Source organism: Dufourea novaeangliae, unplaced genomic scaffold, assembly GCF_001272555.1.
Source record: "Dufourea novaeangliae isolate 0120121106 unplaced genomic scaffold, ASM127255v1 scaffold681, whole genome shotgun sequence".
In the NCBI taxonomy this organism is placed as follows: Eukaryota; Metazoa; Arthropoda; class Insecta; order Hymenoptera; family Halictidae; genus Dufourea; species Dufourea novaeangliae.
Genome location: NW_015374567.1, coordinates 65554 through 92960, shown reverse-complemented (window position 1 = coordinate 92960; position 27407 = coordinate 65554). Strand labels below are relative to the sequence as shown.

Genomic DNA, 27407 nt, shown 5'->3' with positions numbered 1-27407 from the left:
ATTGATTATATCAGCGCTTCGATCGATTCGGAGTTGGCCCCAAAGGAGTCTCCCCCCTTAACAACTACTCGCGTCTTTATTTTGTCTTTGCTGAAAACGGTTTGATGGGCTGAAACAGCCACTCAAAGTTCATCGCTCGAAACATATTTTTTACGATTACATGTGAACTAACCGTCGTATCGAGAATTTTTAACGTAGAATTATATGGATGTATAGGCGTAGCCAAGGGGGTGGGATGTGCAGAGGGAGCACTTGCCCCCCCCCTGGACGGAAAATAGTATAATAACTCTTACCCCTCCCTACAAGAATAAAATTGAATTTTGCCCCCCTCTCCCTTCCCAGAGTTATAAAATTTTTGCGTAATATTTAATATTGCAGTATAACTTGAAACACGACCAACAGCCTCTATTCACAAAATGCATACATTTTCAACGATTTGTGACTTTAAAAGCAAACTAAAACGTGTCTGGCTACGTGCAGCCTTTTTCACTGTGGCAATCGATGTGTAATATTTTTGTACCCCCCACCCCACCCCACCACCGACTGATAACCTGGCTACGCCTATGTATGGATGCATAAATAAATTTGTCAACTGCGGTTTTTGAAGCAAAACCTGCCCCCTCCAAGAGTTTAAAATTTTTTTAAGTTATTGGAATATCATTACAGTTCGATCCTCTCGCTGCATTAGTGGAGCAGTCCATGTGTGTGACGGAGACAGTGCGAGACTTGACACATACATCGGCTGGGGTAACTAGCGACTCTTAAACGACAAAGCAGGGCGACATGCCCTTCCAATAATGCAGCAAGGGAATTGCACTGTAATGATATTCCAAAAATTTAAAAAAAATTATTTAATTCCTAGAGTGGAGGTTTTATTTAAAAACTCGAAGATGACGCATTTTTTATACACCCATATAATTCTACGTTAGAAACAGAGCAATTTTCGTTTCAAACATTTTTGAATACAACGATCAGTATACACGTAATCTCAAGAAGTATGTTTTGAGCAGCGAACATTGAGTGACTGTTTCACTGCTTAAAACCGTTTTCAGGAAAATCAAAAAAATATGTTTTAATAATTTTTAATTCTCTACAAATTCATGTCAGTTTGAATGGAAAAAATGTTCGCTTTGAGGATGTTCTATTGTTAGTAATTCCCTAAGGAGGGAGCCTGGCGTAAGCAGCTAAAAATAAACGATTCTTTGGGAATTTATTGTCAAGACAGTATTAAACCAATTTCTTTGAAACTTTGAGTATACTTTATTGTACAATTAAACTGAGTCCAAAATTTTGTATTTTCACGAGAAATCCATAAATATTAAAGTTATGAGAATTTATGTGCAGCCCGTGAGGAAAAAAGATGCTTCACACCGGGGTATGTAACTAAAAGAATATTCAACCAACTGTCCCAGCCTTGCATGTACATATTCTTTAACATCTTCTTCACAGCATGAGCCTATTTTGAAGTTAAAAAATGCAAAATTGAAAGGAATGACGACATTTGAAAAACAAAAGATAACTTTTTTAGTACAAAATGCTAAGAAATATGATTTATTGAAGCAATAAAATTATAAATGTAGGTTCATGCTGTGAAGAAGATGTTAACAAATGTGTACACGCAATGCCGGGTCAGTTCGTTGAATATTTTTTGAGTTACGGTCCCCGGCGCGGAACACCATAAATTCTTATAACCTTAATATTTATGGATTTCTCGTGAAAATACAAATTTTTGGGCTCAGTTTAATTGTGCAATAAAGTATTCTCAAAGGTTCAAAGAGATTGGTTTAATAATTTGGTCACAAGAAATTTCCAAACATTTATTCATTTTTAGCCCGTTTACACCAGTCGCTCCCCGTTATTGTGTCTATACAGGGTGTTAATAAAAATGTGGGACACTTTCACAGCGTGCATTCTACGCGCAAAACTAAAACAAAAATAAAGAATTACGAAATTGCGTTCGAAGCTTCGTTTCCGAGTTACTCGTAGTTGAAAATGCAGGCCAACACGCGTGAAATATCTACGTCTGGCGCGATGGGTTATACTACCTGAACAGTTGATTCCCAGCTGATACACAAGATCGATCGATGACCTAGTTAAATTTCTGAATGAAATAACATCAAATGAATGAAACCAACACATGAGACAATTGAAGATCACGCCTCTCAAGTAGAATAGTCCGTTCTGTCAGACACATTCTATGTGTAATTCGCCCGTTTTTTAACAATAATTTGGATATGAAGCCTCGATCACAACTTCGTCATTTCTTGATTTTCGTCTTACTTTTGCATGTAGAATTCACCCTGTGATTCTATACTTTTATTAACACCCTATATATGAGAACAAATTTTAAAGCTTTTTACAAGGAAACATCACGAACGCTGACTCGAGGATCGGAATGAAACTTTGTGGGTTGAGAGAGTGATTCGAGACAAGAATAACGGTATATTTCATTCGTGCCCAATGGCCCTTTAAGGGTGTAAAAACTAACCTCAATTTAAATAGGCACTGACATCTTTCTCGCGTATAACTCTTAAAGTACAAGAAATAGGAAAAAATACTTCTAACAAAAGTTTCGTGGTACAATACATGCTATAAACGTGCCTTAACAAAATTTATAGCGCTTATTGTACCATTCAACTTTTGTTTGAAACCTTCTATTTTACTTTAAGTTATACGTGAAAAAGTGGAAGTGCCGTGCCCATTTAACTTTGAGTTTAGTTTTCACATCCTTATAGGACGATTGGGCACGAATGAAACATACCGTTATTTGTGTCTTGAATCACTCTATAAATCCACAGTTTCATTCCAATCCATGAGTCAGCGTTCGCGGTTGTTCCCTTGTTAGTATTGTAAAATACATTTTGGTTGTTTTACGTTTTATAACGCATAGAAGAAGTTTTACTAACTTGAGAATAAAGTTGCACCGAAGACTCTCCCTTCAGTTGATGGCCGGTCAAATAAGTGTTGTGCGAGCTGGCGATGTAATACTGGGACAATGGCTGTTGCATTTCAATCTCGGACGGTGTCGCGTACTCGTTTGGGAAAGCATAATTGTCCTTGTCCATCATGTAACGTGCGAAGCCCTCGAAAGACAAACACCATTGTGTGCGTAGTGCTGGGTCCGGTTCGTGTCGCTGGAATCAGAGCAAATCGTCCTGGTTGATTGTACCGTCCTCCATCTCTTCGTATGCATATTGTAATGTAGTTCTATAACTCCGTTATAATGGTTAGTCTCTTTTTAGTTTTCAGAAACATTATAAACAATGGACTGGACACTTATGTTACTAAACGTGAAATATAGAAACAAAATTAAAAGATTACTTAAATTACGAAAGAAAGGAATTCTTATTAATTTTGCACGTCGTTAAACAAAATGTACATTTTATTCAGTGTTGTGAATAATTTTAATGTCTGTTTAATTAATGCGTTCGTTTACTTCAAGGATACTTATCCAAATGAATTGTGGCATTTTAACAATGAATTTTTTAAAAGAATTCTTCCCTGATTTCGCTCAAATGAGTTTGTAATCATTTTCACCAGTTCTTCGTCTATTTTTACGCGTGTTTTTAGTCTTTTTACAAATCAGTTTGTAATCATTTTCACCAGATCTTCGTCTATTTTTACGTGTGTTTTTAGTATTTTCACAAATCAGTGCCAGAATTATTCGATTGCATTAAATTGGCTCATTAATATGCAATACCTAGTGCATGATGCTTTCAAAGAATCTGTTAATTCAAAAACACTAGAATTTTTTGAAACCAGAACAGGTCATTGTATCTTAATTACATCTTTCGTAATCATGTTTCCCATATATAATGATATTTTATTGATACGCGTGAAATCTGTAAAATTTATTGTTACATAATATTTTCAAAACATGAGTGTCACTTTGGTTGTTTATTTCTCAACAAGTAACCACGTTTACAGGGCACGTTTTGTTTTACATTCAATTTTAAGGCTAAGTAAAGTAACAAGTTTTAAAAAAAGGAAAACTGTCATTTTGCAAATGGTTGGGGAGACCAGGGACAAATGTAACACCAATTGACCAACAGTTCTCTTCTCCTATCTTTATACACAAATTCCATCTGTCCTCCATGTCAGCTGTCGCCAACACGCAACAGTAAGCGGTTTTCCTAATACGACTACCCTATTGAAATAATATACCAAAAGTAAGTTTGCATTATCTCTTTCAAATGTGTATCTTTTTGTTTCAACTCTGTAAAATCCTCTGACAGTATTTGTCTTATATTAAATAATTAATGTAATTTCAGGTATATATAACAGTGTTCATGATAATAAGTTACGTTTGCATATAGTAACGTGTTTATGAGAGATAGCGCTAGTAGGGATAAAAGTAACAAGCTGTTACTTTTGTCCCGATTTAAGTTGTGGACTTTCTTTCATGCCCTTTGGTTTTCCGGGTATGCTATTCTAACAATTAAAGGACTATGGTTCCCTCCAGAATACCAAACCTATTCATAAAAGGAGTGTAGACCACGGGCTGGCTTCTGCAGAATTATATAAATTAGCTGCAAACGAGGTTATAAACAAACAAGTGTCATCCAGACACGCCTTAAAATCGGTTAAACTATGCTACATAACATTGTTTCGACGTGTTAAAAGGCAGGAAAGTATAAGCTGGAAAGTAACTATTACCACCGCAGATATCTTCGAAACTATAAGGTTCACAGAAATATTTACTTAAGCAAAATTGCACAGTACGAAAGGAGCCATCCGCTGGCGATAATAGTTTTTTTGCAGTTGGAGGTACTTTGGATATTTCAAAGGCACCTCCATGTTTTTTAAACGAATCGGTATGTTTTTGTTTCCGTAGACTGATAGAGGAGCTTAAAATAAGTTCAACGACCTTCACATAAGATCATAGGTGTTCGAAACAATGACCGTCACTATCAATGCAATACTGGATTCTTTTTATGACTAACTGACGTGCAAGTCTTATAACGTCAGAACTTATCGACTCACAGACTGCAATAATTCGCTGTTGCATGTCTTGGGGTGTAGTTGGTACTTCTTTGTACACTTTATCTTCCAATATCGAGCTGGCTACGATGTTAGACCGCCGCGTCGAATCCAACGATTTTGAAATTTTCCATCGAGTTCCCTTCGCGCAATCAATGAATAATGTGTTGGGCATCCATCGTGTTGATACCACATGGTTTGTCGTGTTAATAAAGACAATTCATCCAGCAAAGAACCCTGCTATCCTTAATACAATTAGCGTAGATGTTGCCATTCAAATTTCCATTGATAAAATGAGAATCAACAATTTTATCACCTGTGATACTGCACCATACGTTCACAGACCATTGTCTCTGGTGTTCAATCTGTCGCAGCCAAAGTGGATTTTCCGCTGCTCATAAATGCACGTTATGCAAATTAACATTCCCGTGATTTGTGAATGTTGCCTCATGAGTAAATAAAACGGTATTAAGAAATAACTCATTGTTTTGGATCTGATGTTTAGCCCATCGACAAAAATCAACACGATTCATGAAGTCCCCCTGCAATTGTTGGTGAAGACTAAGATGGTAGGGATGATATTTGTGACGGTGCAAAATGCGAAGTACGCACCTCCTACTGATGCCAGATTCGCGTTCAATTTGTCGCAACTTAATATGAGGATTTGTAGCCACACTTGCGAGCACACCGATTTCATTTTCTTCGGTCGTTACTCGCTTTCGGTGTTCACTTTTATGAACACTTAACACTGGAACTACCGACGATAAACGTATATCTATTTCTATCGGATCAATAAACATAACAAACTTCTGAAAATATTTAAATTTATAAATTAACTAATTTCTTCAATTTTATATTGCAATGAAAATTGCGAAAAATCTAAGAAAAGTGTTGTAATATTTTAATCGCCAATATAAGAATATACTAACCAGTCATTTTGACTGCTTTGGTAGTTCTAGTGTCAAACTACCGTTTTGCTTAAGTTATATGTTTAAATGTTTGACGCGAAGGCTGAGACCGATGTGGATATCGTTCAGCATATAAGTTTTTTGCCTTTACAGAATTTTGTTGGCATTCGCCATAAATAAGAAGCATATCGACTTGCTCTTCAATCGTATACATCGTACCCGGTTGACCGTTACAATACTATTCTTGTCATGTTTATCTTATTCTGATAACTTATTAAAGTGTCCTTCAAACAGTATTTATTTTCAGTGAAATAAACCGTAAGTAACCGTCGTTGAATTTGTTTTAACCTCCTCTACTATACTACGGAAACAAAAACTTATCGATCCATTTAAAAAAATGGAGTTGACCTTGAAATATCCAAAGTACCTCCACCTAAAAAAACCTATTAACGCCATCGGATGTCTCTCTTCGTACTGTGCAATTTTGGTTCAACAAATATTTCTGTGAACCTTATAGTTTCGAAGAAATCTGAGGTGGTAATTGTTATTGCTCCACCCTGTATAATTCTAGACGGTCAAACTGGCCTACATATATCGAGTTTGTTATACATATATCGTCAAAAAGGGTGTTTTCAAACGAAGAGGAAATAATTTTGCAACATTATTTGTTGCATTTATCCGCTATCGATTACAGTATGACAGCGAAAGAAACAAAAAATTGGCTTACGAGTTGGCAATAAAGCATAAAAAAATCTATCCCTGAATCTTGAAAAAAAATGAATGTTAATACTACGTACATGTTGGCTTTTTCTTAAATTTTAGAAGTGTATGTTACGTTTATGTTTATATTCATCTTTATATTTATGTTTATGACTATCTATAGACTAAATAAAAATATCATTTAAAAGCATGTTTTGCTTTTAGTTGGTTTTTCTTCAATTCAGATACGGTGTTACAGTTATCCTTAGGAGTAGGGTTCAAGTAACAAATGAGTGATTTTAAAGAAAGTCTTATTTCAAAAAGCTGATGCAATATATTCTAAGTTTTAAAGTTTGATTATATTGTCCAATAATCAAAGTTTCTCTTCGTGTAAGTTTGTTTTTTAAATTTTACAGTATTCAAAAGTTACGGGCTCAAAAAGAGAAATGGTTACGTTTGTTCCTGGTCTGTAATAAATTTAATTTAGAAAACTTCGAATATTTCACAAACGGCAAATGCACCGGGCCGCGAAGTGCAACGTCCGAGACGGTGACATCGTATCCTGCAGTGCCTAAACCCAGTGCGACGGCTCCGAGCGCCAGCAAGTCTTTCGCCTTTCAAGGACCCGAAATCCCGATCGAATCGATTAAAAGCGACAACGAACTTATCATTCATCTTCATCATCATTGGTATGTTAAGACTTATTTGTATCTTTTATTTATTTGACTGTTGGAATATATCTCTGTTGTTATCATAAACGAGAGTTATTTCCTATCCTTCCCGTTCCGTATCCACACTGTGTACTTCACCGGTAAGTTTAGACAGGGCGTGCTTCAGCACCTTAAAAGAGCCAGGACCCGAAATTATAAATAAAGTAACGACTGCAACGCGGAACGTTACACAAGCAGCCCATAATATACAAGGAATAATTTTGTTCTAAATGGAGGAATTTCGGAGATTTCAAGATCCTTTTCATTTCTTAAAGTGCCATGCTACACATTTTTATTCTTATTAAAATAGCGGAAGTTGAAAAGATTTTAACGACCTCTAATCCAAGGCCACTGGATAATAAATAAAGGATTAAACAACAAGTTTTTTATCATAAGAGATGCTCAATACATATATGTACAACATCCGTTTGCATGGACGCACAGTGATTCGATTCCTATATGTTAGGTGGTCGCAACTAATTTTCGAATAAACAATAACTAATTCTTTCGATGTAATCTATAATAACCATATGTTATAACTACTACACATTAAAACCTTAAATCCTGTTGTTACAGACGAGGCAAATCACGACTTAACGGCAAAGAATAAAGCGGTAGTTAAATGATCACGTTGCAGGCATCGATAGTAATATATTTCAAGCTTATTAAGGTGAATTTCAATTTCACATTTGTGATGGTTATAACATCTCAAAGTATGTATTTTAGTATTAATAACTTCAAATTATCCATAACTTTTTTGTATTTCTGTAAATCAGACTTCGAGTCAAGTTACTTCTTACTCAAGTTAGTTCAATTACTTCTTACTAGAAATTTGCATTATGCAAATATTTGTCAATGTTTTACTATATGTTCCACGTCATTCCACGCAACAAGAGTTGAATATACGAAAAGTAGAGATTTTCTAGTTTCTTTGAATGGCAAATTCGATTTGCAAAACTTTGCAAAACTATAGTTACGCGTTAAATTTAATCTTAACGCTCAGGCCCGTGGTATAGCGGTTTGTTTCCTTCAGCCGCTGATATTTAGGGACCAATCCTATGGTATCCTATACTAAAACACATTTTTACCATCTATCGCTCATTTTCTTGAATTTTCCACCATAAACAACGAGAATATCCCAGTTTTTGTCGTTAACTTTTACTCGTTTCTTCAGTCTTTGAGCGTCCTGTGTGCAGTGTACGTCACCTTATAGTGTTTTTCTGTTTATTATTTTCAGTTTCGTTGTTTCCACTATGGTTATTATTATGTTTTTATTCTTCTTGTTATTATTACTATCCTTGTTGTTGTTATTTATTTTCTTACATTAATTACAAAAATTATTTTACAACGCTAAAAGTATAACTCAATTTTTTATAATTCCAATTGGCCAAATGTTAGAAGAGGTTCAAGAAGCACGTCACGAAGATTGTCGTAGACTTGCGGGGAACATACTCGCAAAACATTAAGATTAAATGCCAATTTTGATTTATTAGCAGTGCTCTAAATTACTTCAGATATGTACATTGACAAATAGTTACCGTGAAATTCCCAAAAAGAAACTTAGCTCCTAAAACCCTGAAATAATTAAGTTATTAGAAAAAAGTACGGAAGATAGTAATTTGCAACTATATGTAAAGTGTAATTCTGTTTTTTTTTCATTCCTTTAATTAGTCAAAGTTTTTTGTTATTAATATTTTTAGTAAGATATACTGTGACAACAAACAGGGTCGTAGTCTAATAATTACAATTCTAATACCGCGAAAATATAGTTTTGTCTTGAAACAACTTTTTCCTTAGCAACAATGTAATCTGAGGCTTCGTTACCGAGATATTAACGAAAAACCCCGACCAATCAGAGCGCGAGTTTGCTAGAGTTCCCGTGCTAGCGGTGGCTACGCGCTGCGCTTGTACTACGAAGCTCCGATAAGTAGGTCAGCATGCATCGCAGGAAACTGAGAATAATAGCAAATAAATAAGACGTAACAAATACAATCATACTTTTTATTATCTGTCGTTTGTTATTTAAAGAGATTACTGAATGAAGCATAAATATAGGAAAATTATGTGTAACGTAAAAAGAGGAATGCACAGTTACTTTTTTAAACAGAATGGAAACTAATAATTATGTGAAGAGGGAGGCTCAGAAATTCGTAAATTCCTTTTTCAAGTAACGTATTAACGAAAAGGTAATATAACAGAAAATGAACGAGAAGTGATCATAATTCGTTATTGACATAAAAATCTGTAGTTTAATAACGGGCAACAATGTCACTGATAATGAATAAGTCTCTACGACAAGCCCGAAGAAAATTGTAGGTACAGAAACTTGCAAAATTACCGCAGGGAAAAATTCATAGCTTGCCTTAAATTAAGAAAATAATAATGACTAATAAACTGAATAGAACTCACCCTTACGGAAATTCACCTGCAGTTTGCAAACCTGTGTCATTAGGTCACTGGACCGATCCTGGTCATCGACTGCCGAAACGGTTTATGGCAGGGAATCGCCCAGTTCGCAAGTGATCGCAGGTATACCTCACCAGACGAAGTTAAGGGTTGTAACGTCAAGTGCGTCCTGGTTATTCCACCGAATACGTACTCACTTCACTGCACGACCACTAACACTGATCACCCGACACAATCACTTAATGTATTTTTAATCGAACATGTTGTTCCTATGTTAGGAAAATGGGTGGCCCTGAGACGAGCCGATTGTTTTCAATTTATCAAATGTTCTACGTAGCCACCAAACACTTGCACAGCAACAGCTGCATATCCGTTATTCTGTACGCACCACCAGAATATTGCGTAATACTCCCGTGAACTGAACATCTCTGTCGCCCGATTGCTAACCAACTGACAGAATTTTTCCGTAAGGGTTCCTCCAGCCCAAGTTACATTGTGAGTTCACTCCCACCACGACAAGATTTAGGTATAAAGAAACCAACGGTTCTAGGATAACACGTGCTTTGCAGCAGTGCAAGGAAAGAACCGTCGCGCAGTTTCACCAAAGCGCGTAGCCCGTTAATTTATTGCCAGGGTACCTACTGTTTCGAGATAGAAAACAGACATTCGTGCATCGGCTTGAAAATGTCCGTAATAAAGAAGATCACCAACGTACCCGTTGCTTCGAGTTGGAAAGTACAATGTACATTGTGTTCCTCGAGGAGCAGGGAAAAAATTTCACCGACACGTGTGAGTTGACGCTGCTTGACCCTGTCCGACCACCTTTCTACAGGCCGGAGTGGACTTTTCGGTTATTTATGGCTCAATTTCTTCGGCCTTGTAGCAACCGTAAACCAACAACAGAATAGACAATCGCTAATTTTATTACAACTCTGTGAAATTGTAGTTCGTATGAAAATATTTCATACATATTTTTTTTTAGTATTCCGTCAAATATCTTGGAAATTATTAGAAATATAAAAATCGTATTCGTTGAACTCTTTTCCGAAAAATAAGTCTATCGGTAGGGTGATGCGGTTCATATAAACGTAGCAGTAACCGATTGAAGACAGCGATGCGGTCCGGTTCAGGTAAAAGAAGGTCAAGCGATAACGGTCAAGCGATAACGGTCACTCAGCTGTTCAGTTTCGGATTCCGCGACTATATCTCTTCCTTGTGCGACGCGACCGTGCGATTACGCGCGGTCTACAGACGAGTTTTATAAGACACCGGACTGCGAAGTGCAACGTCCGAGACGGCGACAACGTATCCCGCAGTGCCTAAACCCTCTATCACGGCTCCGAGCGCCAGCGAGTCTTCCGCCTTTTCAAGGATCCGAAATGCCGACCGAACCGACCAAAAACGACACGAATCTACCATTCATCCTCATCATCATTGGTCTGTTAAGACTTATTTGTATCTTTTATTTATTTGACTGTTGGAATATATCTCTGTTGTTATCATAAACGAGAGCGATTTCCTATCCCTCCCGTTCCCTTTCCAGCTGCGTACTTCACCGGTAAGTTTAGACAGGGCGTGCTTTAGCACCTTAAAAGAGCCAGGACCCTAAATTATAAATAAGGTAACGACCGCAACGAGGAACGTAACATTCGCAATGTTCTGGTGGTACGTACAGAATAACGGATATCCGGCTGCTGCTCTGCAAGTGTTTGGCTACGTAGAACATCTGATAAATTAAAAACAATCTGCCCTTTTCGGGGCCACGAATTTTCCTAACGTAGGAACTACACGTTGGATTGAAAATACATTAAGTGATTGTGCTGAGTGATCAGTGGTCGTGCAGTGAAGTGAATACATATTGGGTGGAATAACCCGGATACACTTGACGTTACAACCCCTAACTTCGGCTGGTGAGTTATATCTGCGATCACCTGCGAATTGGGAGATATCCAGTGACCTAGTGACACAGGTTAAAATAAATTACAAAAATTATCAATAAGAAAAAATAAGAGCCACCCTTATGTTTATACATGTCATCAATATGTATTTTTATATATTGCAGACATAATATCAGTGGAACCAGTAGATTGATGGTTCGTTGGTCAATGCTCCTGAAATCGTATCAATCAGCCAAAGTTTTTTGTTTTCGTTAACATTTATTTTTAATTTAGTGGAACCTTTTACATCCATTTAAAATTAAATGAAGTTAATAAATATGCGGTTACAGTTCATGAGAAAACTCATGAATTTTGTGTAACATTTTAGATTGTTTCAAAGTATTTATTAAATAGAAAAATTACACAATATGAATCGTAACATCTCTTCAACAGTACCAATGATCCGCTTTCAATCACACAAGCAGGTACTGCATTCAATAATTCTTACTTTGAGGACAATTAATGAAAGCATTGAATGATAACTGTTTAAATTTTATTGGGGTTCATCGCAACATTATTTCATTTTAGATAGAATTAATAAAATGATAAAATTTGATACATTCCACTTACTTAAAAGTTAAAACATTCTTCATGCCACGCTCAAAATTACGCATCAAATATCATTCGAGACAAAATCTTATTTTATAAGTAACGTTAATAAGAGTTTTCGAAGATACTTAAACAAAGAATAGTGTTGAAATTTTTCTGAGAGTAATTCTTCAATTTCAATAAACTATCTAAAAAAAAGGACATGACAAAGATACTTTACTTTAAAATGCATAAATAATGTTGCGACAATTATATTTGGACAGCTGAGCTTTAAATTAAGAAGTAAGTAATTTTATAAAATCCTCATACCTTAACAAGTGCCTTGATTTCGTCATCCGATAATTTCTCTTGTTGTCGTGATTCCAGAAATTTCGTGAACGTTGCCAGAGTGATGACTTGGGATTTCGAAGTGTCAACGCCGGAACAATTGTTAATGATGCTAGCTGTAGCCACTGCATCCAGAACTTGTTTCTTTTGCATATTGCTGCTACTTTTGTATTCGTGACAGTCGATAGAGTTATTCCTCGTCAGGAGACCTGCACAGACAATTTTTTCATTTTCATTATTCTTAATAATGTCAAACAGGCTTCTTCATAATATTATTTCTTTCATTAGTGGTCTTAGAATATTCGATTATTAAATTTAAGAATTCTGACAGAAGGCTGAAATATATTTGATTAGAGTCTAAAATTCTAAAATTCCGAAAATATTCCACAGCCATTAGTACTTACAGTAAGTAGAAACAGTAAGAAAGAAACAGGCCTGTTAACCCTCCGAGCACGGAAATATGGTCACCGGTCCCTTTGTCATTTCTGACCCCACACCGATATTCTGAGGCCCTCACCGACATTGTACAAACCTAGTGCTATGGTTTGTTTTTCGAAAGATGATGCCTGGGAGGTAGGCCCGAATTTTCGCGGTGTTGCCGCGATCGCAAGACACCTACGGCATTTGTGTCTCTCTCACTTTTCACACTTCTGTCTCCATCACACGTATTGCAAACCTCTCGAGAAGGACCTACCTACAATCTCAAGGAGTGGGGCCTGCGTTCGGCACGTGGCCGTCAATCATCCATTGTCTGGAAATGGCGGAGAATGTTGACGAGACACAGAACGTTTTCACACGTTAAAAGTTAAAATACATGAATAAGAAAAACTTTATTTCCTTTGAAAGAATGTATTGTACCCAAATATTGAGCAACATATTAAAGGGGGATTAAATTAATACGTAGGTTATTAAACGCTACACGTGGAAATTGTAGGGTAAAGAAGGAAGTTGGTTTACCGAGCGTCTGAGTGAGAGGCTCTCGTGCCGAAGTGCTGGAGGTTGGAAAGAGACACACAGTGGCAATAAGACCGTCACAACGTCGCACGAAATACGTAGCTCACGTTGGATCCCCGCCAGGCCACGCGCCGAGGCAGGCCAACCTCCCAGGCATCATCTTTCGAAAAACAGACCATAGTATGGCTCAAGCTCGAGACCCTAACTGATATTACTTCGCAGTGGCGGTTGCTCGAGCTCGAGGTTGAGCCTCTGTCACCATGTATACAATGTAATGATTAGTTGGTTCCACATTACATTTGGATTTTCGTGGTTCTTATTACACTAAGTAGAATAAAAATCTCGTGAATTATAAAACAAATTATATTTATTAGTCAATACTTCTGCGGCGTCTTGGCTCGGTCGCTCGCATGCAAACAAACATCGGTCGCTATGCGATTTACACAACAGCTCCGTCACTGCGTACGTGTCGCTCTCGAGACGGCGTGTCCCCGCTCCTGACTCTGTCACTGTGCATGTCGCTCTCGCGAACGCGAGACCCAGGGACCGTACTCGCAGGGTTAATAAACTTCATACAAAAGCACTTTTTTTGAATTCTATTTTCTCGGAAACGAAATATTGAGTAACAAAACTTCATTTCATGTTTTCGATTTATTTTTGTATGCGAAACAAGCTTATATAAATTTGTACTATCAATATCGGTGCCCTCTGTGTATCAAATTATTACTCTAAATGTTCGATTATGTTTTAGTTAACTCCAAAACTAAGTGCACATAAACTTCCATCAGGTCAAGATTAAGTGGCATCTCGACGTTGAAGTTCTCTAAACATACGTTTAAACTGCTGCAATATTGTATTGGCGAACGCACTGTTCAGTCGGAATACTAAATTGTTTCGGAACAATATACGAGTTATATGCCCCAGTGCCTGAGATTCAAAGCAATATATGTTTAGAAACGGGTTACGTACATAAATGCCAAATGTTCTTTTTAATAATATTCATTGCATCCATTGCAAAAGCCATATAAATTTCATTATTCATTTCTTATGTCTTATATGATATCACTTGTATAGGCACTCCCACTCTATCGCCTATAATTTCCTTATTTGTCCATAGATGTTGCTCAGGATGGGCTTGTTTTTTTCGTAAAGGTGTGTACTCTACGTAAAAAAAAAAGAATCTGGACGATATAAGTTTCGCTCGATTTCGCCGAAACTATTGGTCCGATTGGAAAACAATGTAGGAAGGAATTGCATGTAATTTAATTACCTTTAATTTAAAAGTCATCGCGATCAAATCAGTCAACTATAATGCGAGATACGGCCAAAAACGTCGGGTCGTCTTTTTAAAAAATTACCAAAATATTCATCCGGCGACATCTCAAAACCGTATCCATAGAATTACGTCTCATGTCAATTTCTGAGTTTAGGCGACCACCTTCCATAAGAATTTCATAGTGGAGTCTGGATCACATAGAATTTTTTGGATTTTGTAAACTAGTGTAATTAATACGCCGTACTTGTGAAGTTTGTTAATAGAATTACTACCAAACATTGTTACATTTATCATGCACCTCAGATAAGCTGCTTCATTGAAACTTTCATTTCCAATTTCAGGATACGGTATTTTTATACGAAGTAGGAAAAACCGCTCAAACAGTGTTAGAAGCAGATTGAAATCAATAAAGCCATCATGAGGTTCCAGGGATTGATTTCCGCGCTACGTTTAATCTCTCACGATTTGTTTCTTCGATTCAAAGAGAAATTACTGATAAAGCGTAATTAATTTAAATCGGTAAATTAAGTGAAAGAGAACTTATTAAACCTAGTAGAGACCTTGATATAAGAGCAAGTATGTAGATATGTTTGGTATAATATGAAAATGAGAATACTGTTATGTTTTAACGTTGGAGAGGAATATATTGAAAGACAGAGAAATAAAAATTTAATATTTTCGACTGAGGCGCATGTATCAGTTCTGCTATTTTATAATTTGACTTTGTATGTAGGAGAAAAAGTGACAATTTAAATGACTACAACTTTTATAAAAATTTTTATATGACATTGCTATGTATTATTGTTTTTGGACATTTTTTTTCACACTAGAGAAAGTATATAGAGAAATAGAAACTTAACTTAACATGACCAATGAAGTATGTACTTTCTTTGATATTTAGTATTCGGTTCTAAGGAAATTAGGAATCTGATTGATTAGTATAAACAATTTTTTAACAATATCTTACTTTTTTGACATAACAAAAATATAGTCAAATATTTTTAGTTTAATTTTGTTTTGTTGCATAATTACAGAAATAGTAAATTACTCATTACTATATTTAATAATTATACAGGATTCCACTAAGGTAATGGTGCACACAAAACAGAATGAAAAAATAAGAAAAATAGTTCAATCAAAAATAGGTAATCGATAATTTCGTCTTCAAAATAACAACGTACAACATACGTATCAGTATCGTAATTTTGAAATAACGATTTATGGGTCTGGACATTAAAGGGTTAATAATACGTATAAAATATGGACGTGAGTACCATTTAGTGTCCACTCATTACTGATTATTTCCGTTTGTGTTACTGATTACAAACATTGGTTGTAGATGATATTATTTGCGTTCTACATTGATTTAATATTAACTGATAATTGGGATACACTGAGATAAATGGGAAACAGATAATATCGCATCATTATTGATGTTTAATACGAGCAGAAATAGTGAGTAATATACGCACACATTACGAGTCCAATTTGAAACCATACGTGTCCAACCAATACTCAATATTTTTTTATAGTCAAAACCCTAAACAGAAAATATTCCACATTTTCATTATGAATTCACTGCCTTTAGGATTGTACCACAAGGTCGTAGATATTTTGTGTATTCATACAAATATTGTATAGTTCAGTTTTTATAAACACGTTACTGCTTCATGAATACATACATTTTTCTTCTATATGATTACATTCTGCAAAATAACTTTTATCAATCAACAAAAAAGTGCTTTTGTCAAATAATGGAGAAAGAGGCATTGGTTAGTAAGTAATTATATTATCAATATAATGACAGGAAATATGTGAAAAATTACTTCATTAGACAATATTTCAATAAGTGGATAAAGATAATTTCAATTAATTCTCTATTTCAATCAATACACGTGTGGGACAACGGTTGTTAAATTGAACATAATATTGCGTTTACTATCGCGATAATGACGTATGGTATGTTTGTATAACATTCCATAAACCAAATTGTTACTGGTTCCGATATTTCCGATTAATTGACAGAATTAATTCCGCGATTCGCAGTTAATACAAACGATATGGTAATAGCATTATCCTTTGTTGCCTGTATTTCGAGTCATATACAACTAACTGTAACCAGCTGATACGAAATAAGGAATCTAATTCTACAAACGTTATCTGACATTTGTTGACATTTTACTACAGTTTAATATTTGAGTATAGCGGTGAGTATTTTGTTTCTATTCTTTAAATGTTAATGATATGTTCGTATTGTTCTCTGTTAAATCTGGTCCTTATCAATGCCTGACAACTACTGGTATAGATCAGGCCTGGCCAAACATTCGCCCGTGGGACCAGTGATGCCAGAATCGTGGGTTGCTTTATCCCCACCACTCCCCAACTCCGACGTACCATCATCTCCCACTATGCCGTCCGGCGTCTCCCACTTTACGTCCACCGTGCTGGCACACCAAGCATATCTGAGCCCTGTCCATGTGCGCTGCCCGTTCGGGTCTTTCCGCCGACATTCGGTACGTCACTCGACAACGTAAACAATAAGGTAACCTTGGAGACCCTCATCGAATCTGAATTCTCACCGCGGCGAAAATTCACGTTTTCGATGCGATGCCCGGAAACCTAGCGCGTGAGCAACAGTCAGGAGACCCTGTTGGAATCCCAATGCGGCAGTTTTACTTTTTATTTTTAATTATTTTGTAATTTTACTTTGGAATCTCCCAGTAAAATAAAAAACTTAAAAATATTCATTTGTGAGGCATTTAAAAAGAAGAAAATAAATGTTTCCACTTCAGTATTTTAATTTTTTTATATATACATACATATTATGTTATATATGCACAAATTATTGTGACAATTAGATGTTATTCTTACAACCCTAATCATTTCGACAGTAATAAATTTCTAAAAGCTATTTCAACGGTAAGGGACTTTAAATTAGGTGCAATCATACGCGTCGCCGAATACGTTATTGTTTCATTATGTCATAAGAGTCTTTTGAAAAGAGGTAATTAGGAATTTCAGGGGAGTCGAAAGAAGAGCTTTAGCCGCACGAAGAAACAATATCCTGCGAATAGTAATCCGCTGTTGAAAATGGTCATTGACTTCACAAAGGACCTGTTAGAGGTAGCTATGCGCCCCGTCATTTAAAGTAATATGGATTGTAACTGGTACGATCGGCCGACCGTAATCACCGCGCGTGCGGCTCGCTTACCTGAAACGGGGCGCACGCCTGCCTTTAATAGCTCAGTGTGAAGTCAATGAACATTTTCAATAGCGGATCACTATTCGCAGTATATTGTTTTTTCGAGCGGCTAAAGCGCTTCTTTCGAATTCCCTGAAATTCCTAATTACCTCTTTTCAAAATACTCTTTTGACATAATGAAACAATATCGTATCACCGAATGGCGACGTCTACGATGGACCTAATTAAACGTCCCTTACCGTTGAAATAGATTTTACAAATTCATTACTGTCGAAATTTCCGAAAATAAAGAAAATTTCAGGCAATAAAGGAATCTCCGAAATATTACAACGAGGCACCAGCTCATCTACCTATGCATCTCCGCGCTTAACTCTCATACTTGCTCCAATCAGAGACAAGGTTTCATTTCTCGAAACATATATAACCCAGGTACACCCTTTCATTTTATTAGTCTGTTTTTGACTGAGTCCCTAACGGTTACTTTCGTCGAAATTCAGTGAAAATCGGTGAAGTTCAGTGAGAGTGTCCAGTTTATTCAAGAGAAAGGTCGACTACAACACATCACACATCGATTAAACGTACATTATTAGTCATATTTTATTCGTAAAAAAAGCGATTGTAATTCTATCAATCAAATCTAATCAGAGAGTCTGCGAAAAAGTCATCGATTGTGAGCTTACAGAAATACGCAAGCATTCGTCTAGGGTGGGACATATAAAAAATCTCGGAAGATTGAGGAATAGTAGTGTCGCGGTAGTCGCTACAGAACCCTTCGTTACCCCGTTGGTTTTTCCATGTACCGACCCTACGATACAGATCTCCTCAAAAACCCGACCGTTTGCCGAGACAGCTTTCACTCGGATTCCGAAGGACACCATGATGTCTTTTCGTGATATCCCTATTTCCTAGGTTATCCTTTTCTAAATTCCTTAAACTTAGCGTCCACCCCCTCCATACCGGAACCCCTTTAAATACTGGTCCCAAACAGGGGATGAGACAGTCATTTTCCGAACTTCAGCAACATCACAACATCACAATACTCTGTCTAATTGTATTCATATTTGTAAATAATAGTTAAATAAAACGTATTAAAACCTAATTCGGAGTTACCTCGACGACAGTAGCAACTGAAGATAGAAATGTGTTCTAAGAAGAGAACAAAGGTCGTTTACACCGGGCCTCACGGAATGGACGTCAACACGACTGATACCCCGGACTAAGGCTGGCGTTGACTTGGCGGGGGTAGACTAAAGGAAATACTGCGGACAGAGAAAGTTTGGAAAACGACCACCGAAGCACACTCTGCCTGGAACCGTTGCCCAGAGCAGTCGAAGTAAACCGTCCTGAAGAGCAAAGATTTTGTCGTTATAATTTGTCGTGCTACACAACGCAGCCCGTACTAGCACGAATTTGAGGGTGGGAGAGTCTGCGGAAGAATTCGATCACCGACTTTCCCGGCTAAGGTTACGGTTACAAAAAGTAACAATTAAATCAAAAATCAAGTCCGGCAATAACCGGCATCAATAGTTATTTACCGCTAAATCTCAATTCTGAAAAACCTTTGCAAAAAAACTTTTTTTTTCAACATAATTTCGAATTTTAAAGCTATGTGGAACACGATGAATACATCTAATGTTCATACAAATTTATAAAAAATTGTCCTGAACTAAAACAATTACTGATTTGTCCCATACATCGCTAGCACTCCCTGATTGTTTAATATCCGTAATTTCGTTATCCAGAAGAAAAATTTTGAAAGAAGTCCATTAATTTGGAGAATAATATACGAGAACTTGTAATTGACAATGATAAATCCGTAAAAAAACAAATTTTTTTATTTTGTTTATAAAAAAGTTATTATTAACAAACATTACTTATTAATTTTTTATTTGTTTAAGAAAGAGGAACATTAAATACATGCTTTCCAAGTTTGGTTATGATATTCCCATTTTTACACCCAATTTAAGCTTCTGAACTGCTAAATCGACGTTCTGGCCCATTGTGCGTCAGTGGCACGACGTTCCGCTTAGCAGCCTCTTCACAAAAAAATACCGAGGCACTACGCATCTCGTGAAGTAAGTAAGCGCCCAGATAAACTAAAATCTGTTCACACGGGTCATTCCACGCCCTGGATGTATCACTTTCTGGCAGTATGCCTGTCGATTTTTATGAAACTGTAATATGTTGTAATTTGTGTTAAATAATGACGAGTTTATGTCATCATTTTACTGGCCTCAAAGTTATTAACATATTATAACATGTTGAAAATCGCGAAAAAGCGTATTCTTAGCCAAACATGGCTGTATAAACAAATTCGTGAACAGGAACATTATGATTTAAATTCCATCTTATTTCACGGGGACTACAACATATTTCATTTTGAACAAACTCTTCTCAGGGTCATATTTTTCGAAATGTCGGAGTCATCGATATTTTTTTAAATGGAATAGCATATTTTCATCATTATGGCGTTATAGTTCAGATCAAGACTGTTGAAACGTGCTTATAGTAAAGTCGAGACTGTAACAATCGAGGCATTTATGGCAGGAAATTTTACTAGCGCATTCAGCCAAGGACCGACCTGCGGCCTTTTGTTTCCGAATTGCCGTTAGACGTCGACGATGACCATAACCTGGGGTTCTTGGACAGCTGAAAAACACGTACGGGACACTCGCGTATTTTTATTAACTTACGGTTTTTCCTGGCCATCGATTCCAAGAACTGCAGGTCTACTTCGAGAAGGGGAGTTTCTGCGTATCGTTCTCCCTTCCACCATTACAGACAAATTTTGCCACACTCACACCAACTCAGAACACCAATCATGTACAAATACATCCACCACTCCAACACACCATTCAAGCAACACACAAACCTGTAGATTCTTTCTGTACCATGACAACTACACATTCTGCATCCTACATCAGTAAAGACCACTTCACCAGTCTAGTGCGATCTCATATATTAAATACAATTTATACACAAGACACCAGTGTCAATTATTCATTCCAAATATTCCGATAATATTAATTTATTCTTCCGGAAACGACGTTCGTGAAATACTCCAAATTCAACATTTTTCGTGAACACCTCGCAACAAAGACCAATGCCATGACCTATACTAGTGTGACTTTCATGTTAGCCCGAAAACGAAAAATCCACAAATTGATGGGAGTATGTCTAAATAATAAAACAACTACAATAGAGGGATTAATGCAAAAATGAATCGAAGCTGATGAAGATCACTTCAAGAATTTGTTACAGTAAATTTTCTGCAAATCAAAAATAAGTGAAATATTTAAGGTGTGTACGTTAGGTGGGACACCGTGTACATATATGTCGAAAGCAGATGGCCCGTCGCTTACTGAGCGTTGGAGAATTTATGATAGAATTTCTAGAATGCGTGCGGTCTTGCAAGAGGGTGCATGATAGCGGGGGACCACTTTGGATCTTTCAGAAATCGGGGACGTCGAGAGTTGTTTATGTGAAGTAGATTAGTGAAAGTTTAGAGATGGCAAGCAATTGTTGATCGCGTGGCGCATCGAGACAGCACTCGGATGCTTTGAAGCTCCACCCTCAGTACAATTATGAAATGATACTAATGAAATTTGGTTTGTTTATTCAAAAAGATTCAAAGACGAACATACGTTTTTTCAGATTTTTAAAAACGTGAGCAGAGAGATTTGTCTTTGCAAAATAAAAATATATTTATAATTTTCATATTGAAAGAGGGTGCGTACAATGAAATTAAAAATAAACCTAGAAAGTTCTACCTTTTGTGATGCGAATGAAATAACATTTTCTCTTTAAGTATAATAGTTTACAAAATATAAATTTGTTTATATAGTCATGCATGACTAAAAACCCGTAACTTGTTAATAACTTTAAAGCCAGCAAAATGTTGATACAAACTCATTATTATTTCCCATAAACTACAACATATTGTAGTTTCATTAAAATTGAAAAACATATTGTCAAAAGTAATCGATTTGGCGTGGAATGGTCCGCTTACAACTGTTTATTATTTCACAGCGACAGACCAGCGCCGACCTGCACCGTCAGGTACTGGCAAACATTCTTCGTGAGAATGCCAGCAGCGTCGCTACGCGCCGTTGACGGAACGTTGCAGGTCGGTGCCGTACAATGTAGTAGTCACATTTGAAACGCGTCTTTCAATGTTTGCTTGCCCGAAACGGTCCGTGTCGGTTGCGCTACGCGACGGTCTGTGCCGTATAGTGTGTATTGACCTAATCCGACGCCGGCAGTAGGTGCCGTTGACGGTACGTTACGGGTCGGTGCTGGACTATGTAGACAGTCCCACTTAAAATCCATGTTTCAGTATTTTGTTGTGCCCGAAACGGCCGTGCCTGATACGCTACGCGACGGTCTGTGTCGTATAGTGTAAACCGACCTTACAGCTAGTGATGTGTAACGAGTTGAGCTACTCGAGCCAATCATTTTCCCAAAGCTATGGTTACAGTTTACAGTGGATGCGTATTCGGACGACTAGCTCATCAGAAGAAGAGGCAGAATTCTGACGATTCGTTCTCAGTTGTGTGGCGCACGTCGTACTAAAAAGACATGGATTTGGCCGATTATATGTATTTTTTGGAAAGTCCTTAATTAACAATTTTAATAATGAAGGAGAGAATGGAATGGGAAAACGAAATGTTTTCTTCAAGAGAGGAGAATGGAGAATACCACACACTATTTTCGGATCTATTCAAACAGCCAGATAAATTTTTTGAATATTTCCGAATGCAACCGGAAACATTTTTTTATATTTTATATTTTACTCCACGTGTCCCTATTAGTACATGAACTATAAAAACCACTACTAATACTAAATTAATAGAAAAAAAAACAAACACTCTTCTTTTGCAACAAAAAATTAACTACATACAAAATACTAAGTTGAATAGCAAAAACGACTATGTACATCAATATGAGCAATGACTATATTAATATAACCATCAATGTAAGAATAATGCTAGTAAATAATTACTTTATTTATACATATTTTTCCGCAGTGTGGATTTTTTTTAATAATTCTTCAATACTTGAAAAGGTTAATAAGGTAATTGTTCAGGAGGACTCGTGCACGTGAAAATAATAAATGTGCGCGGTGAAGGTTCGACTTGGCCGCGCCAAAAACGTGAGCATCTTCCAAAGGTACAAGTTTATGATCCTGTTGTTCTGTGTCTCGGTGGTACTGCGCGGTCGGGACCGGCTGTCGGCCAAATGTTAGAATCTTTCCTTATTGTACATAAAGGCATCAAGCCAATTAAAAAGATAAAATTATTCAAAGGTGAAAAGTATGAAAGGAAAACATTTAAAAAAACATAGTCACATCTGAGGTGATATAGGTGTACAATAAATATTGAAAACCTTGTAATTATAACTAAAGTTTACCCCTCAGGCACAGGAATGCGATCACTTTTTTATCCATGCAAACTGTACTGTACACAAATCATTAATATTACTTATTAATATACTAATTAATTTACTTTATTAACCATTTCATTATTTACTTAACATTATTCCTTACATCGATGGTTATATTAATATAGTTATTTTTCGTATTGATGTATATAGTCGCTTTTGCTATTCAACTTGGTATTTTGTATGTAGTTAATTTTCTGTTGCAAACGAGGAGTATTTGTTTTTTTTTCTATTAATTTAATATTATTAGTGGTTTTTATAGTTAATGTACTAATAGGGATACGTGGAGTTTACGCTGTTCAACAATTTCTTATCGGAGAATTATGACCTCCATTGGTTCGGGTTTACCGGAGCTATCGCTTTTAAGCACCTTGAACGAAGGTGCCACGAGAGCAAAGCATAGGCAAGCATAGCCTGGGGCGGGGGACTAGAAAAAAATGCAGTTCAAGTGCCATAAAAAAGGTTTCCCAAAACCCGAAACCTCGCCGCATCAGGTCGGACGAAAAATCAGACTGGCTTGAACGACCTGCGTATACGGACGAACTGGTCGTATTCGAGCAATATGAATTCAAGCAATCGCTTCAATCGTGATATTTTGGTTATTTTTCAGCATAGGGCTCTGATTTAATGCTTATTATAAAGCTGAAGGAATGTTGTTTTCAAGTATATGCACAAAATTTTGGTTATTGGTAATAAATATAGTTATAATTAATGTTAAATATTGAAATGCCGATTTGACATTGTTCCCAGGTATGAATCAATCAGGAAAAAAATATTACTGGATTCCTTGAATCTCCAACTATAAAATACACTTTTCAAGAAGATGAAGCGTTTTCGGGAAAATGTAAAAAAAAAATAATGTTTGCCATGATTCGACTGATCGCGTGATGCCTGCACACGCCGCGCGACATACGTCATGGTAAACTTTATTTTTTTTTTATTTTCCCGAAAACGCTCCATCTTTTTGAAAAGTGTATTTTATAGTTGAAGATTCAAGGAATCCAGTAATATTTTTTCCTGATTGATCCATAGGTGGGAACAGTGTATATTATAACTATGTTATAACTATATTTATTACCAATAACCAACATTTTGTGCATATACTTAAAAACAATATTCCTTCAGCTTTATAATGAGCGTTAAATCAGAGCCCTATGTTGAAAAATAATCAAAATATAACGGTTGAAGTGATGTCGTGTCGGCGATTTCCCGTACGTTTTGACGCTTGTATGTGACGAACGCGTGCGACTTCGGACGACCGATACGCGTGCAGTATAACCGCTCCCATTGATTTAGAGGCGTTTGATTTGGTCGTGCGTATCGATATACCAAACCGAGACCCATCAGTACCTGTATACGGACGAAGGGCTAGTCGTCTGAATACGCGTCCAGTATAACCGTAACCTAAGCTTGTGTTGTACTAGGCTAGTTGGTACGCCACCAGTGCAGCGCGGAGGTTGACTCCGCGCAGCACGTGTTGGAGGAGTGCCCAGCCTTTGCCAGGGAAAGGCGGGCACTCCGTCTAGTGATAGGGGCAGACCTCTCGCTCCCGGCCGTGGTTGCGGCCATGGTGGGGAGCGAGAGGTCGTGGAGGGCCGTGTCCTCCTTCTGCGAGATGTCATCTCGCAGAAGGAGGACGACGAGCGGGACCGCAAGGCGCGCGATCCCGCTCGTCGAGAGAGAACGAGAGCGTGGCGGGGTCGGGGGCGGGGCCGTGGGGCCCGCACAGCCGGCCACGACGACGCCGGCGGGGGGCAGGTCCCCCTGTAGGCGTCTCCTCGCTCCCCGGCAGGCGAGGCCTGCGTGTATGGGCGGACGCATGGTCCCCATAGTCGGAGTGGGGTCCCCGACTGCATCCAAAGCGGCCCGGTAGTGTCGGCGTCCTATTGACCCTGGCGGAGTAGAGAAGGGGGGGTGACCGGGGTATCGGTCACCTCTGGGGGGCGTTCGATCGCCCTCACGGAACGGGCTCCCCGATAAGGGGAGCACAGGCGTGGCAGTGGCGGTGCGTTCATACGAGATCCCGCCACCACCGAGTTCCGCCCGAGAAGGCTGCCGCGGGGGTTTTAGTGGGTGCGAGTCCCACACTACCTCGGAGTCGCACCCCAGGACTCCGGGGTGTGCATAAGGCATTTCCCCCGCTTAAAAAAAAAAAAAAAAGGCTAGTCGGTACGACTCGCCTATTCGAGTCGATGGGTTTCGACGCAGCGTTAAGGGGGGAGACTCCGTGGCCCGTGCGCTGTGTCCGTGCACTTACACAATCAACGGGAACCGTGTATGTATATGCGATGCACAAGAGAGACATTCGATTTCGTAGGAACCAACTTGAGCCTCGACAATTGTACACTTCCGTACAGGGTGGTCTGGTCCGTATAGACACCAATAAACACATTCTAATTGAAAGAATTAGAATTTTAGAAAGTTTGCGATTGTGACAGACGCCGATGAAAACACACAAAAGGGCTGCACAAGTCACATTTTGTCAAATATCTCACGATTTAATGGTTTTCTCTTCAAAAGCAGACCAGACACTGTACACCACTATCACACTATCGTGGAAATTCGATTTGAGTCACTTTATCACTTCTGGAAAGCACAAGTTGGTTCCTACGATTTGATGCGTCCAGACGCAGAAATAAACAGTGGTATAGTTCAAGGATTCTCCGCTAGAGGCGTTTATGGTATTTGTCAGTCACTTTGGCCTGCGTTACCACGAGCATCGATAAAACAGAGGGAGTCGGTAAATGTAACCTCGCAACACGTGGCGGGTCGTATCGATTGTTTTGTTATGCTATTGCCACATGACAATTCTGCCCGTCAGGAGAACGATAGAACACCTACGGCCTACGGTTCGTGGCAAAATTTCGATTCTCGCCGAACGTAGAAAAAGAACGGCGCGAGGGAAAGAAATCCGAGAATTAAACAATACGTACTAATGTGTGCAAGGATGAACCTTCTTATTCGTACTTGCAATGATGCTTATGTTTTTATATTAATGAAATTACATACGAGATACTTGACATGATATTCTCGAGAAACAAATTGTAAAAATGGCACAATATATATTCCGGGTATTCCACATACGAAAAACATGGAATACTATACAAATCTCTTGTTGGAAATGATATTTATTTATTTTTTATTGACATAATTGACGCAGGTGTTATATCCTTACACAAATATTTCATAAAAGAACACAAAAGGAACACAATTCATCGCATACGCTGTGTCAATCTTTCATTCGTCGCCCAGCGGAGATAGATTTTTTACTAACAACTGATTGCTGTCGCATGCGTACTTAGCGTATCATCTTCGCTGCGTCCGCACCTGTTCTACTACGTACTTTTTTTTTAAAATTGGACCAAACGACTTGAGTTTTTTTGAGAAGCTAGAAGGATTAACTTATTAGATGACATGTTTCCGTTATTTCGAAAAAATTACAATTGTTGGAATAGCGTAGAAAATAGTAAAAATATTAAGAAGTCCTTTTTTCATTTCTTTTCTGATCCTATAGTGAACATTTAACAAATACCTGTTATACACTTAATTAAGATACATACACGCTGAAAATTGCAGGGTATAAGTTACAAACTATTAAAAGTGGTTAGACTTACAAGTTAGAGTTACAAATAAGTTACAAAACTAAAAAACTCGTACTTTCGACTTATAAACCTGAAGATTTTTTACTACTTCGGTGCTCGTAGCTTCTTTGCTTTGACCGACGAATTTTGTTATGACTGGGCCCGATAATGGTGGCCTGACCTAGGTCACTCTGAAAGTCACCATCGGGTGTCGATCGAAAACGAAGAGACAGGAATACTGTTTCGTTGAACGTCGACTAGAATGGTCATAAAACCAGCTTTCGATTTCACTATTGTTATTAAGCAGTATTATTGATATTATATACATAGATAGTACTGATATACTTAGTCATGGCAATAAGGAAACTGTAACATCGCAGCTTCGCTTTTATTTTTCTTAGATATATGTCTACAAGAGGCATATTTCAAATGTTCATTA

At 37.5% G+C, this 27407-nt stretch overlaps 1 protein-coding gene across 1 annotated transcript in view; it reads right to left on the bottom strand.

Annotated features, from left to right (window-relative positions):
• Nucleotides 1-2906: 2906 nt before the first annotated feature.
• The window catches only part of LOC107193182 (1-phosphatidylinositol 4,5-bisphosphate phosphodiesterase epsilon-1-like), a gene marked incomplete at both ends in the record, with an annotated part of 68087 nt that continues 43586 nt past the window's right edge, over nt 2907-27407 (bottom strand). Inside the window, 2 exons of the mRNA XM_015582585.1 lie at nt 2907-3134; nt 12499-12725. Coding sequence (XP_015438071.1) covers nt 2907-3134; nt 12499-12725 — 455 coding nt within the window. The remainder of the gene's footprint in view (nt 3135-12498; nt 12726-27407) is intronic.